This window comes from Loxodonta africana, chromosome 4 (genome assembly GCF_030014295.1).
Source record: "Loxodonta africana isolate mLoxAfr1 chromosome 4, mLoxAfr1.hap2, whole genome shotgun sequence".
Taxonomy (NCBI): domain Eukaryota; kingdom Metazoa; phylum Chordata; class Mammalia; order Proboscidea; family Elephantidae; genus Loxodonta; species Loxodonta africana.
Window position 1 is genome coordinate 91,334,599 of NC_087345.1, and position 15,388 is coordinate 91,349,986.

General features: G+C 37.7%; 1 protein-coding gene across 4 annotated transcripts in view; it reads right to left on the minus strand.

Moving 5' to 3' along the window:
* Window positions 1-15,388, minus strand: part of DIP2B (disco interacting protein 2 homolog B) — a 267,785-nt gene that overhangs the window by 94,429 nt on the left and 157,968 nt on the right. For 2 of the 4 annotated variants that reach the window (XR_010321855.1, XM_064284238.1), the window contains exons 6-12: window positions 12,853-13,008; window positions 12,231-12,350; window positions 8,301-8,498; window positions 6,583-6,674; window positions 4,145-4,255; window positions 2,694-2,817; window positions 1,971-2,080 (exon numbers count right to left, since the gene is read on the minus strand). Coding sequence is in view for 3 of the 4 variants with exons in the window: in XM_064284238.1 (XP_064140308.1) it covers window positions 1,971-2,080; window positions 2,694-2,817; window positions 4,145-4,255; window positions 6,583-6,674; window positions 8,301-8,498; window positions 12,231-12,350; window positions 12,853-13,008 (911 nt within the window). In the remaining variant the exon portion in view is untranslated. The remainder of the gene's footprint in view (window positions 1-1,970; window positions 2,081-2,693; window positions 2,818-4,144; window positions 4,256-6,582; window positions 6,675-8,300; window positions 8,499-12,230; window positions 12,351-12,852; window positions 13,009-15,388) is intronic. The other 2 variants (XM_064284236.1, XM_064284237.1) reach the window with 2 other exon arrangements.

Here is a 15,388-nt window from a genome sequence, read left to right on the forward strand (position 1 = left end):
GCCCTGGCCTGGAGATATAAATTTGGAAGTTGAAACCATATAAGCAATATACTGTCATGCATGGCTTAACATCCACAATACATTCTGTGAAATAGGACGTTATGTGATTTGGATGTTCTTTGAACGTGCTTAAATAGTAAGCAATAGCTAGCATGCACCGATTTTCCACCTTTGTGATGTTTAATACCCTTTTGTTTCACTTACAAACCGACACTTCCCCTCTGCCTCTTGCTGCTGCTATTGCTAAGTGCTGGTTTTGCTGCGTTTGAGAGCCATGATGAACTTCGCAGTAATATTTTCAAAAGAAAATTACACAGAGAGATAATGCTACAACACTCCAAAGACATGCAATACACGAGATTGGATGCTGCTGCCTATGACTGCAAACATACACTGTTATACAGTAAACTTTTTATTTGTAAGTATGGGAAAGTCCACGTTCAAATAACAATAGAAAGCACAGTACAGTACATACATAAGCCAGTAACACAGGTGTTTATTATGACTATCAAGACATATGTATTATAGGTTACATAGGTGCTGTACCACTATACTCCTGGCAGAGCAATCGCTTTTTACACAAGAGACATGAGATACATGTGTTGCATGCAGGAAGCTGTCGCATTCACTGTGTCCAGTTATATCCATTACGTTCCGTTCTCTGATAGGGATTTCTGAACTCTATTATAACCTTATGGGACCACAGGCATCTATGGGGTTGGACGTTACCCAAATAGACATTACGTGGCATGTGAAACATGGACCTGGACCTGAACATAAATGGAGAAAAGGTATGAGGACTGAGCCCCGGGGCTCTTCTTCTTTTAGGAAGACCTGATAAAGAAGATTGAAAAGGACTGCTCACTGAAGTAGGAGAACTGAGAGAAGGTGGTCCAGGAAGTCAATGAGTATACAATTTTAAAGAGGATAAAGTGAGAGATGACATGGACTGACAGCTGATGACTAAATTTGGTATTTCAAATGTCTGTTTACTTGTCTGTCATTTCATCATACTCAGATGTCTTCCACCCTGAAGATGACCCTCCTTGCACCCAATATTACCCCATTACCCCTCAAAGCTACTGCCCACTCTCTTCCCTTTTGGCCTAATTATTTGAAGAGTTGTCTATACTTGTTCTCTCTCTTCTTAAAATTTATTAATCTTCTCTTTTTAAAATTTATTAATTTGTTTATTCATTAATTTAGCAAAGTGTGGCTGAGCATTTATTAAGATGTCTCAAGCAGGATACAGAGCTGTGAAGAGTATAGTTTTCAGAGTCAGACAAACCTGAGTTTGAGTCCCAGCTCTGCCACATTTAAGTCATGTGACCTTTGGTCAGTTATTCAAGTTCTTTTAAGTCAGTCTCCTCATCTATTAAAAAAAGGCTTACTAATAGCCCCCACTTCACAGAATACCTGTGAGGACTGAATGAGATAATGCATTTAAAGCACTCAGCCTGGTGCCTGGCATGAGCAGGGCTTAATCCTTCAACTGCATCGTGTTACCAATGATTCAAGCTCCTGCACTAACCTGCAACACTAAATGTTGCTCTTTATCTTTCATTTGTTGAATCTGTTCTTTTCCTCCTTCACTTCTCCATTCTCTTGCCTCCTCCCACTCAGCGTAAAAAGAAAAAAAAAAAAAAGGAACAGAGCAACTCATTTCTTAAATATTTAAATCATGCCAGTAAATCATTTTTAAATTTTTCTATTTCTCCAGAGCCTTTTGTAACTTTCTTATGTGGCAAGGATCAATTTCTTTGCTGTCCTTCTCTTCAATGTGTATTTATGATAAAAATAATTACAAGAGAAGGTCCACTATGGGGCATTTTACAAGTCAACAGATGGAAATCTAACACAGCAGGAGGATCTCTCACCATTAAAACTGAAAAAGTTCATTTTCCCTTTTGTAAAATGGCAACCAAGCCAAATAAAAGCCAGAATGTGTGTTCTACAGCCTCAGGACTTACCTCAATGTATGCCGGCTCTATACCAGCAGGTGAGATGTGGGGCTGCCAGTCCTTAGGTGGCTTTGAAAGGTATTTGGAATCTGTTACAACCCATTTGAGCCGGGGCCAACCTATATCAAACCCAAAGTAAAAATTGAATTGCCTAAGCCATCAGGGAACACATTCACATTGAACGGGCCATTTTAAATTCCAAGAGATTGAATTATAAAATCTGAGGACATTCTACAATCAGTAGAATACTTTTATTAGTTTTCAGTGATAAATCACCAGGCAATTGTATCTTCTCTTAAAAGTAAAATCACTCCATATGCTGATTCCAGGGCTTGAAATTACAACAAATGGGAGGTCCACTTGGCAGTGGAAGTCCACTGGGGTTAGTGGTCTATCCTCTGTCTCTATATTTAGCTTTAGTGTACAGAGTGGTAGCTTTTTCCAACCACCAGCATAATGGTTAAGGGTATGGGTTGTGGAATCAGACAGATATGGGTTCAAATTGCTGCTCTGCCATTTATTAGCTGTAACTTTGGGTAAGTTACTTAACCTCTCTGTGCCTCAGTTTTCCTCGCCTATAAAATGGGGATAATCACGGTACCTACTTCATAAGATTTTGAGAGTTAAATTTTAAAAATATGGTTAAGTACTTAGCTATTATCAAACTATAAGACTAGCAAAAGCACTCAGCTTTAACTTTTGGCTGATAATTCGGGTACAATTATTACTAACCTTTAAATTGTACTATTTCTCCATTCTGGGTTTTTGGCAGCCCCTTCAGACAAACTTCACTGGTAAGAGCTAAGGCAATACCACAGCTTCCTAGTAAGAAGCCAATCTGCTGACCTCCAGCATCCTGTGGAGGAAAGATAATGAGCACAGTAGGGGAGTGAAAGTGAGCACACCTATGCCCCCAAATCTAACAGTAATGCACTGCCACTTGTGTGATGACATTCATGGAACCCACTGGTACCTGGCAATTATCAAACTCCAGTGACAACAATGTTCTTTCAAATAATTTCAACAATATACTGATTTCCTGAGCACAAATCAAGTATTTTATTAACCTAATGTTGTGAATTATTAACTTTAACCAGCCAAATGTGATCCAAGGGCCAGCCACGATCCTCTCTAGATTCATCTGAGGAAATGAAATAAAGGCTAACACACTTAGGGTGTCATTCCCTAACCTCACTCCCATATCCAAGTGCCAAGCAATTCAGGTGACAACAGAATAAATGATGAAAATGAACACCAAATGTCCAAATTTACAATGAAAGTAAATGGACGGCTGTGCCCAAATCTATGTACTCTTCATTATTCTATTTTAAAAGAAGTAGATATAAACCTTACAACAGCTGCAAAAACAACAGATGACACTTTCTAAATATCTCCATTAAAATGTCATTTTAAAAGTATCATCATGAAATCACACAAATACTGCCAACTTAATAACTTAAGAAGGGCCCTACGATTTCCCTAACCAAGGATACTGCATCAGATCAACCACAGCTTCAAACGTAATACTAGTTTGGATTTGACTCATTTCAAGAAAAAAGTTTTTTCTCATAAATCTACATCCTCCACCATATTCATCTCTGACATCAACTTTCAATAGTACTAACAAACTGTGTGAGAAAATTAGGGTCAAATAGCTCCTGGAGAAACCACTCTGGTCAAACATGGCCATCTGCTACACAGATCTCATCTTAGTGGTGCTGATGTCAAAGTAAAGTCCTGTAACCTGCAGAGTTAACATGCCATCGCTGCACTGTGCTCTGATGTAATGGAAATCCCAGGTCTTGGGAAACGGTTAAAGGAAATTGCTTCACGAAAAGGTCTCAAATATTATAAATGTCAGTATTTACAGACTCTAAAGAAAGACTGGTACTCCTGATAAGTGGTAACTGTTGAAAAGTCAAGTATACCTCCATGATTTTTTTTTCTGATACATATTACTATCAAAATTTTCATAGTTGGAAAACATCCTAGTCTTATGAAACCTGTAAATATGAACATTTGGGATAAATATATTTTTTACAACTTCCATGTTTTTAGAAAGTGAGGCTGAGGACTTCAGAAAATGGTCAGATGGTTTCACAGTGTTGTGACTGAGTCAATGGTCCAACAAGAACCCGCCACCTCACATCAGGCTGCATTCCCCTTAGATTTAGCAATGTTACCTTTCTGGTAAGAGGTACCTCTATAGGCACTGGAATCACTTCTGCCAGGAGACATCCATAAAACGCCACCATAAACATGACTGGATCATTGTTGGGGTAAACCAGAGCGACCTGAAATGCGTAACGGCATTCAATACACAGGAATATACAGACTAAAGCTTTCAATGTCACTCCCTAAGACATACATTTATATCTAACACTTATCGTGAACACAATAAATCAAACTACTTAGTAGCCATTTGCTCGACAGGAAATTAAGTTACTGAGGAAGATGCACAAATCTAAACAAATTGCCACCATGCCCATACTTACGCTAAGAAGCACTTTGGGAATCACAACCCAATAAATCATTATAACTAATTTTCACTTAATTCTACTGGTGATCCAGCAGTAAACAACTTACTTTAAGTGGTAAGTTAATTACTTAGGAAATCTAAGGCAATTTATGTTTGTGTAACCCTGAAGTAATAAAATGAGTGCAATGGATCTCTCTACATAGACCAATGTATTAGAGAGTAAGCCCTACTACTTCTCTCAGAGAGAAACTACAAGTGTTGACGGACTCAATTATCATCTTAGGGTAAACCAAAAGGTTTCTTATTTTTAAACTAATTCACTGCATTAATCCTTACTCACTTAACCAACAATATCAAGTGTTCTAGCATGAAGGCATTTGGTAATAGGTATAAATCATAATGGCAGAAATTATTATGAATACAAAGTTATTAACAACAGATAAACAGTGAAACCCTTATAATACGTTCAAATCTGTGATCTCACCTGTAATATATCACAGGAAGAACTGACTCTTCCTAATTCACCCAAGGAATGCAAAAACACGGAAAGGAAAACCAAACCAAACTTGTTGCCACTGAGTCAATTCTGACTCACAGCAACCCTACAGGACAGAGTGGAACTGCCCCAGAGGGTTTCCAAGGAGTGGATTGGAACTGGTGACTTTTCGGTTAGTAGCCAAGCTCTTAACCACTGCGCCAAAAGCACAGAAGTCACTATCATTTGTGGTGTTTGTTACTTTGGCTTGGGTATTTACAAACTGTGATAGAATGAACTGTGTCCCCCAAAACTATGTGTTGTAAATCCTAACTTCTATGCCTATGGTTATAATCTCAATTGGGAATAGGTTGTCTTTGTTACGTTAATGAGGTGAGACCTGTATAGGGTGAATCTTGAGTTAAATCTCTTTTGAGATATAAGATTAAATGCAAACTAGCAAGCAGAGATGTGTGAAGAGAGATGCCAAGCCACATGAAGATCGCTCAGGAGCAGAAGCTTAGGAGAAACGAGGACCTTCCTCAAGGGTCAACAGAGACAAAAATGCAGAGCTGGCACTCTGAATTTGGACTTCTAGAATCTGAAACTGTGAGAAAATAAATTTTTGTTTGTTAAATCCATCCACTTGTGGTATTTCTGTTACAGAGGGACTGGATAACTAAAACACAGATTAACATTTGAAACTTAATTACGTCACTGGACTCTTGCTTCCCCTTCTTTTGCTTCAAATGTTCTTAACTCACTCCCAAGACTGGTTCAATTCTAAGCTTGTCCTCCGTGTTAATCTTGCCTAGAGTTCCAAAAAATATTAATCTCACAGACAATTTAAACTACCCAATTCCTTCCTGCACACAGGCATCTGTGTTGTTAGGCAGAAACGAATCACCTTCTGAGGACTCGGTGAGGGCTCATAAAGTCATATGTCACATATACAAGTAAACGCCATCCTTTAGGTGTCCTCTGCCAATGCAAAAGAATTTTTACAAGGCTAGTGTAGGAGATTCTATAATCATGAGTGCACGAAAAAGTCTGCCGTGCAGCTGGTATGTCTTACTCTATGACTTCCATATGGAAAAGGCGCCAATCTTTAATATTCAGAAAAGTCATGCTCGATGGTAAGAAGTCATCATATTTAGAATGTTAGTAAGAGGGGGGAAAAAAACGTTCAAAAATTAAAAAGATTTTCAAAAGAAAAATGTCACTTCCAATTAAAGAAGAAATAAAACAATGTTCATCTTCTTCCTCTTAGAAGTAACATGAATCTCCCTGCGTTTCTAAATAAAACCAAGAAAATTGTTTTAAAAGTTTTGGGGGCATTTTGTAAAGAAAAAAAACAAGAGTAAATCCTTTGCTATTTTCATCTAAAGTGTTAAAATATTTATTCCTGGAAAGACTTAGGTTTCTCTTTTTATCGGCACCTTAAGAGTTTACTGATTAGCAGCTACAGGAGGAATGTGCGAGCATCCTTTGACATATGAAAGTGAAAATAACCCCCTGGCACTGCACTACTGTGTATAGGAACTAAACCATTTTCACTTTCTGAGAAGAAGAGTTATATAAATTTCCCCATTATACATTAAAAATCCAGAATGTATATATCAGAAAGCAGCAAAACACCACCTCCCCAAAACAATAAACACAATTACCCTGTCTCCAGGTTTTAACACGGGTTCATTTTTGGTCCCCAGTTTATTAAGCAGTGTATAGGCCAACTTTAAACTTCTGCTCCATAATTTTCCTGGAAAAAGAAAAGAGTCATATTAGAAAAACACAGGCTTGCCTCAGTGAGGACACTCAGTTCATCAGCACATTTAATAAGACGATGGCCATTTCCAAATGACATGCTAGACATGTATCACATCCATCCCCACTCAGAGTTCCCTGGCTTTAAAGCTTTATAGTCCCTCTAGTTTACCAAAGGAGGCCTGGTGGCATAATGGTTAAGAGCCTGGCTGCTAACCAAAAGGTTGGCGGTTTGAGCCCACCCAGCAGCTGTGCACGAGAACGACCCCACAATCTCTTTCCCTAAAGATGACAGCCAAGAAAACCTTATGGGGCAGTTCTACTCTGTCGCACAGGGTTGCAGAGTCGAAAATTGACTTGACAACAAACGAGTTTACCAAAGCTAGTCCTGCCTCCCAACAAATCATCACCAGCTGCTCATCCTGGTTTAGATAATATTTCAAAAACTCTTCTGAAGTAATTTGAATATTTAGAAATAATCTGATGTAAGGTCATCACATTTAAATGGAGGAAAAAAACTTATCACAGGACTGAAAGCCAGAAGGCTGCTTTCAATCTAAGCTTTTCTGAAAAACCACTTGTATATGTGGTATTAGATACTTGAAGTCACTGCAAAGCAAAAGTATGAATCAAATGATTAAACCCTGAATACCACCATCATTCGGTGAATATTGACAATAAAATGTAAATTAACTGTAAAACATGTGAATGTATTCACAGATGTCAATAAACATGCAAAGATTTGATTGCTTTCTTTAAGGATTATATGAATGAGTTTAATATACAGCTTCTGAAGTGAATACTAAAATTATTTTGGGGAAAAAAAGCCTATTCTTCCCCTCTTCCTATCCTCTCTCTCCACCCTGCCTTAGAAATTCTTTCTTTAGATTATAAGGAAAGTGAAAGAGAAATGTTATTTTAAATAGATATGTTAGTATTAAATACAACTTAGCCAGGGGGGCATCCAAGGTTTAAAGTCATGCCAAACTACAAAATTCTTTAAATAAAAACTTCTTTTTCTTTTAAAATTATTCTGTATCTAGGTCTACAGACAGTGTGCTCTACTTGTAAGGTAAAAAGTAATTGATGAAAAAACTAGCACACGATCTCACAGCCCAAGGGCGAATCCATTCTCTTTGAAGTTATTTCAAAAAGGAAAATAAAAACCTTAGCTGGAGTACAAAACTAAATGAAACAGTATGGATTCTTTGTTCAAATGAAATTTTGTGCATATTTTAAGAAGCAGAATGAAGTAAATGACAAAGATCTAGAAAGTCATCCGTTCCAATTTTCAGATAAACCTGATTTTCACCATACATCATTAATTCTGCCCAACTGTCTTTCAAAAATTCTCTTCTCATGTCAAAACATCAATGGATCTACAAAATCTCTTTCTTCTTTTTGCCATCTTTTAAATATTAACTGGCCTGCAAAGGTCACTTCAGCAAATGAGAATATTTGGCCATAGTCTTACCTAGAACTTTAGGTTATATTAAATAATTTTAAAAAACTGCTGAAACACAATAACCAGAAACTGTTAAATATCAAGACAGAAATACTACCCACGATCTTCTGAAGGACCATTAGGAGAAAGGGGGGGTCTGGAATCTTGTAAACTCACCATACGTAAGAGTGTAAACTGGTTTTCCTGTCACATCCAGTGCAGTCAGACAGGGGCATTTTGCTTGAGTGGTACCCCAGCGCTGCAGGGCAGATTCGAGAGCAGGAGGCCAGTTACAGATGACACCTAACGGCTCTCCCTTCACAGGGGTCATCTGCCGTCCCTCAGGCTTCGGCTGGTTGGGGTCTGGCTGGGGTACTGTACCCCCCCCCAAAAAAAAACCCAATAATTATGAATATAAGATCTGAAATAAGTACAAATACCAATCAATAGAACTTTTCATATCTAATCACAAGTATCTTTTCTCTTCGTATTTATCAGGTTTACACTCACTTAAAAGGAAGGGCCTGGTTAGAAACGGTAATCCACAAACTGGGCGTTAATTCATTTTTCCATGAAATTGTAAAATTCCATTCAATGTGTTTTATGCAACAAACAAATCCTCACCCTTTTAGGATAAAAAATGCAAGTCGCTGCACATATAGAGAAGCATAGGGTATCAATTTCTTTTCAGCAATTGCACATTTTTAGTAAATTCATTTTTATATCTTTTCAGTTTGTGTTCAGTGTCAGAAAGCCAGGTTCTACTTCACTAAGTTATGTTTAATGAAAAAGCACTGAACTCTGAGTCAGAAGACCCAAGTTTACAGTTACTTTTCACTAGCGTGACCTTGGGCAGTGACTTACCTGAGCGTCTTTAAAATGGGGATAGGAACCGCTATTCCCTGGAGTCACTGCTAAAGACTCAAGCAGGTCACGTGCATGAATGACAATGTTCTGCATCTCCACACCTTAGCACATGTCTCGCACAGACAATCCCTTTGCCTCCTGGTGAACTCTTATTCAGCCTCCAGAAGACTCAGTTCAAAGGCACCTTTCCTGGGAAGCTGTCCCCAAGCTATTCCTCAAGAAGCCCTTCCTTCCTTGGTGCTCCAACACCACGTGGTATTTCACCCTTATCAAACACTGAGGGTCCTCAGTGGCTTCTGTCATTGTACAAACTTTCCTCCCTCCAAAGACTGACGGCATTTTGAGGGAAGGGATGGTTCTTATTCCTTTTCTTGATTATAGTACCTAATACACAGCGGGTGCTCAATCAATGTTTGTTGAATTGAATTTAAAAAAGTTCTCTTTGGCCAAAGCTGGATATTAACATAGTCATTCCAGGAAGTAGGGGCTGAATAATATATTTCATATTGTTTCATACAGATAAAACTCTTAATTTTTCTACAGTAAAAAAGTATTCAAGTCAATAAAAAAAAAAAGAAAAAAAAATCCCCACAATTTTATAGCAGAAAAGATAATTTACACATAGAACAAAAAATTAAATATTTGTTGAGTGCCAGTTATGTTAAACTTTGAGAAAATAAATGGTTTGAACAAACATTTAAGTGTCTAATCAGTGCTAGGTGCAAGGGATACAGAGTCCCTGCCCTCGAGCAGTGTCTAGAGTCCAGTGGGGGCACGCCTGCACACACAGAGCTGATGGTAATACAACATGAGCAGTACCTGACAAAGGTATGTAGAGGGAGGGCAGAAGAGGGCTGTCTTAGTTATCCAGTGCTGTTACAACAGAAATACCATAAATGGGTGGCTTTAAGAAACACAAATTTATTTTCTCACAGGTTAGGAGGCTAGAAGTCTAAGTTCAGGGTGCCGGCTCTAGGGGAAGGCTTTCTTTCTCTGCTGGCTCTGGAAAAAGGTCCTTGTCTCTTGAGCTTCTGCTCCTGGGCAATCTTTATATGGCTTGGCATCTCTCTTCCCCCATTCCTGCTGCTCTCACTTACTTGTTTAATCTCTTTTATATCTCAAGAGAGACTGGCTCAAGACATACCCTACAGTAATCCTGCCTCATTAACATAACAAAGACAACCCCTTCCAAAATGGGGTTATAACCACAGGCATCAAAAAAACTCATTGCCATCTGCTTGATTCCAACTCATAGCAACCCTGTAGGATAGAGTAGAACTGACCCATAGGGTTTCCAAGGAGCACCTGGTGGATTTGAACTGCCAATCTTTTTGTTAGCAGCTGAACCACAGGCATAGAGATCAGAATTTACAACAAATTTTTTTTTTCTTGGGGGAACACAATTAAATCCATAACAGAAGCACATCACTTAGCTTAGGGCATGGGGTCTGAAGACTCATGGCTGAGTCTTAAAGGATGAGTAGGGGCTGGGGAGGTAAGTGGAAGATGACAGACACAAAGGAGAAGAGACATAGAAAGGACGAGGGACAGACTGAGCATAAATATTAGATGGGAAAACGAAATAGTAATTATACTTTATAGCTTAATTTAATGACAGATTTGGGAAACATAATTAAAAGACTGATTCACTTTTCATGAAATAACTTCACTCTCCAGTTTCAGCTGCCCTTCTACCTTGTATATTCCGAGATCCTAAACCATCAGATTAACGAAAATAAATAAATAAATAAACTTAGGTGATTCTAAATCAATTCTTTTATTTTTATGGGAACACTATATATTTAGGGATGGTCTTCCCATCCTAAAAGTCTGTACATTACTGCCATCCACCGGGCCTGGGCATACTCTTTCAGACTTCCAAAAGACATACTGGTATTTTTCTTTTCCAAAGGTAGTAATTACTCAAATAAGCAATGTGTTGTCTATTTACAAGGAACCATGGTGCCGCAAATGGTTTAGTGCTTGGCTGCTAACCAAAAGGTCAGTGGTTCAAACCCACGAGCCATTCTGCAGGAGAAAGATATGGTAGTCTGCTTCCAAAAGACTATAGCCTTGGAAACCCTATGGGGCAGTTGTACTCTGTCCTATAGGATCGCTGAGTTGGAATCGACTCGATGGCAGTGGGTTTGTCTATTTACATTAGTGGAAGGCTGTTGGCTCTATAATGACAATGAAAATTGGTTAAGTATGGTTCCTATTAAACCTTGGCCTTCATACGGCTGTCAATACACAGTGCTAAAAGGCCTGTAGAGGCCACTACCGACATGAGCACCTTGAAGATCAGTACAATAAGAAACATGTTCACAGTTCAGCAATTTTAGTGGCTCCTAAAGAAACAGAAATTCATCTTAGCCTCATATGTCAGGTTGCTTTTTGTTTTTTTTTTGTATAAAGTGGGCTATGACTGGATCTAGTCTATGAAAGTGTCTAATTCCATTAATAAGTCTGAGGTGATCAAAACCTACTATTAGTCTCAGGACGTAAAAGTGGACTACAAAGCTACCAAGACTTAGTTCTTCTGACAAAAGCTTTTGTTAGGTAGATTTATTCATTGCCTAGCGTCAAATGGCCACTCTCATATCTATACTCTCATTCGTTCCCCACTTAGCCTTCCCTATTAAATTTTAGATGTTTTATGATTTCATCCATAAATATTTTAAAAATTATTAAATCACTGATCATTACTGCTTCTTCTATGAAGCCTTTCCTAACCACACAGAGGGACTACTTTCTTCCCATCTCTGGATTTATCTGTATTAGCTGATACATACTTACTGGCTAAACTAACTTTTCACATGTTTACATTTTAGCACTGCTCTAAATTGCAACCCCAAGTATTTTTCTAAATCTTTGAATCCTTTTCACTATCTACCATATTGCCCTGTAGAAGGCAGGCATATATATGTTGAATGGCTGATTTAACAAAAGGACAGTGTTACATCAAAAAAAGACTGGGCAAAATTTTGAGTCTAATTTGAAATCTGTATCCCAAGATAAAGCCAAATATAAATAACTTTTATTTATATTTAACTCCCTATCTTTCATCTGAGATCAAAAATAGAAATAATTCTTCGGAGAAAATGAGCAGAGAACTATGAACTCCTTGTAGCCAAGAACCATGTCTTATTCATCCTTGTAACCCTATGGGACCAAGCATGTGGTAATTGTTTAAGAAATGTTTGCTTAATGAATACATGCTTGTGGTATTATTACTGCTACCTTCCACAATTTCCTCAGAGTCATCCACAAAAAATTCCTTTAAGGGAGGCCTTTTGGGTCGTTTCAGAGTGTTGAGAAGCTGCTGAATTTTTGTGGATACTCTGCTATTGACAGGCACACCTATAAAAGAAAAAAAAAGGTACGTTAAAATTCACTGCTTTTAGAGATATTTTTAGCTCTTAGATTCCTTTAGAAGCTGTTGTTTTTAATGATACTTGGCCTTTGGCCACAATCGCGTTCTATTTCAGTTGCGCCAAATGAGTACAAATACATACATGACAAGTTTTCATGACGACAGATAACAAATTTGGTGCTATTATTAACACATTGCTTACAGGTTTCAACTAATATCCCTTTTCTCTAACAGTATTCTTTTTTTTCCCCCACACTTAGTTTTTTTGTCCAAAGTGTCTTTTGGAAATATAAGCTAAGCATGAACAAGCATTTAGGCTTCCACTATGCAGACTGTCAAAGCAGGGGTGCGCAAGACGACTTGTTAGTGGACCAGTTGCAATGCAGCTCTGCAACCGCTGGGCCAGTCAGTCCAGCGCTGCTGTTTATAATGGGAATTTTTCCAGCTCAACGTCTTTTTCCTATTTAGCTACCAAAAAGAACCCCCTACCATCAGCTGTATCCATAAGGCTGGACCTGTTGGATCCTTTGTGCATGCCTTTAACTATCCCCGAGGGGGGCAGGTCAATATTTGCTGGGCGTACTGAGGAAGATGATGATGAGGAAGAGGTAGTTGTAGTGACGTCGGGGGGAGCAGAGAAACTCTCTAAGGGGGGAGAAAACAATTTAGAATTACATTAGCAATAAAAATAAGAATCTTTAAATCCTTTTTTAAGCAAGGAAGAAAACTATATGAATAGGAATCTAGCTCTTATAAAACAATCTTCTAAATCAAATTGTACTAGCAATACAGAATGGGAGAACAAGAGGTTGAGCCAGGGCATATCAGCTTTCCAAAATTATTAGTTTCAAGAACTTGGGTAGCCTTACTAAGATCAAATCACCTATCATCAAATGTTTCTCAAAAACATTGTTTTCTACATAGAAAGGCTGGTAGATAGTCAATGCTTTAAATTAATCATAATGAAATAAAAGTTACAAGTGATCTCAAAATATAACCAAAGTGAGAATGACCATAAGTGGCTACTGATATCCTGATCTCTTTGACATTTCTTCATGATTATGTTGGTTTATCTATAATGTTTCCCCTTCAGTCCAGTAACACAATAGTGTCTTGGAAGTGGGTCAGTTTGCTCAGGTTTCCAGATGAAGAAAACACATATAAAGTCCACTTCCAGTTTTTATAAGAGGTCCCGTAGGTAGCTTGGATTTACTCAACAGGCAAGGTTCTTCCTTTGCTCTAAGCAGTGATTAAATAGTGCTATTGTATCCTACTTTATGTAGAGATTCTTACTATAAAGAGACTGAATGACATTAGGTTGGAAGACACCCACCGAACAAGGATGTGTTGTTATAAAAAATTTAGAAGAAAACATCTGGATGGGTAAGAGAAAGAAAATTAGAGGAAGTAAAATGCATGGTTTATAAGAATAATGAAAAGCCTCTCAATTACGAAAAGGAAAAAATAATATAAACAATTTCTCAAATCAATTTGGGAGTTCAGTATCTAAGTCCCAAAAGTCTATAATTAATTTAATAGCTTTTAAAGTTTTTAATATATTACCACAAATATACTGCCATCCACCTTTCTAAAGGGCAATTTGGTAACAAAGACGTTAAAAATGGACATTTTTATTTGACCCAGCAATTCCCCTTATAGGAATACATCCTAAAAAAATAATCAAATGCACAAAGTTGTGTGATGAAAGATGTTCATTCCAGAAGTTTTTATAATAGTGAAAAACTGAGAACAACTTAATGTCCAAGAGGGAATGGCTACATAAATCAGGTCATAGCCGTCTAATGGCATACTTTGAAACCATGAAAAAAATGGCATGGTTCTATATTAATGACGTAAAAGACATTTGTGACACATGCTAAGCGAGACAAGCAGGTTATGAACATTTTGTTTAGTACAATTTCACTTCTGTAAAAAACCAGAGTCTAGGAAGAAGTACACTGAAGTGACAACAACTAGTGTTATCCACAGAAGGTGGAATTACAGACTATTTTATTTTTCTTTTACTAGTATTTTCGTATTTTTTTATTAGGAACATGAATTACTTCTGTTAGAACAAATATCCAAAAACCAATAATGTTGGATAAAATGGTTTCTGGGAGCAAGTGAACCAGTAACTTTTCACACGGTAGAGGAAGCAACAGAAGAATGTTAAGGACAGATGAAACGACCTTGTTAACAAAAACGCAGATAAAATTAACTAGGCACGAAGACAATATTTTAACAATTGAGTTTGCTCTTTAGACAAGCACGGAAATAAAACCTGGTCCAACCACAGCTTCGGCAGCTTAGCTTCCAAAAGAGAATAGGTGGTAAATATGTACGTTTATAGCTGTTTTGTGGAGGTTTTATGAATTACAGGGCAGTGCTAAACGTGCAGGACAAGTCACCCATCTGTTGGCACTTGGCTCTTGAATTTGGGCAACCATACCCTCAGGGTAACTATTTTCTTCAAAAAGTATAGCCTTGAATTAAAAAATTCCCAAGTTTTTCTTTGCAGAAATCAATGAATAGGACAAAGGTATACATCCTATATCTTTATCTTCTATGTATGATGGTATAGCTAGATCACTGATAAGAAAATTAAGACATCAAAATGCAAATGAATGTCCAGAAAAAAGGGAAGGTTATCACAAACACATAATGTGCGTATACATTACTTAGTGCACTTTGTACCAACCAAGCAAAAGCAGAGAACTGAGCTATATCTTTATCTGCAGATGTCACAAACTCTTAAAGAACACACAAAAACATAAAGCAGAGCCAAGCAAAAGCTACACTCCATACAGTAGCACCCAGAGCAGGCAGCAGCTCACAGAGTACCAACATCTTCAGCCTGCACACTCTGGTTATAGCAATATTACAGCAGCAAGGACAATAAATCCAGTCTTTATGGCAAAGACCAACGGGCCTGACTGGCATTGTTTTAGGGTAGAATTTGCTCAGGTTTAATCTTTTTTTTTTTTCCATTTGTTTCTTTTTTTGAAAGAATATAGACAACAGTCCT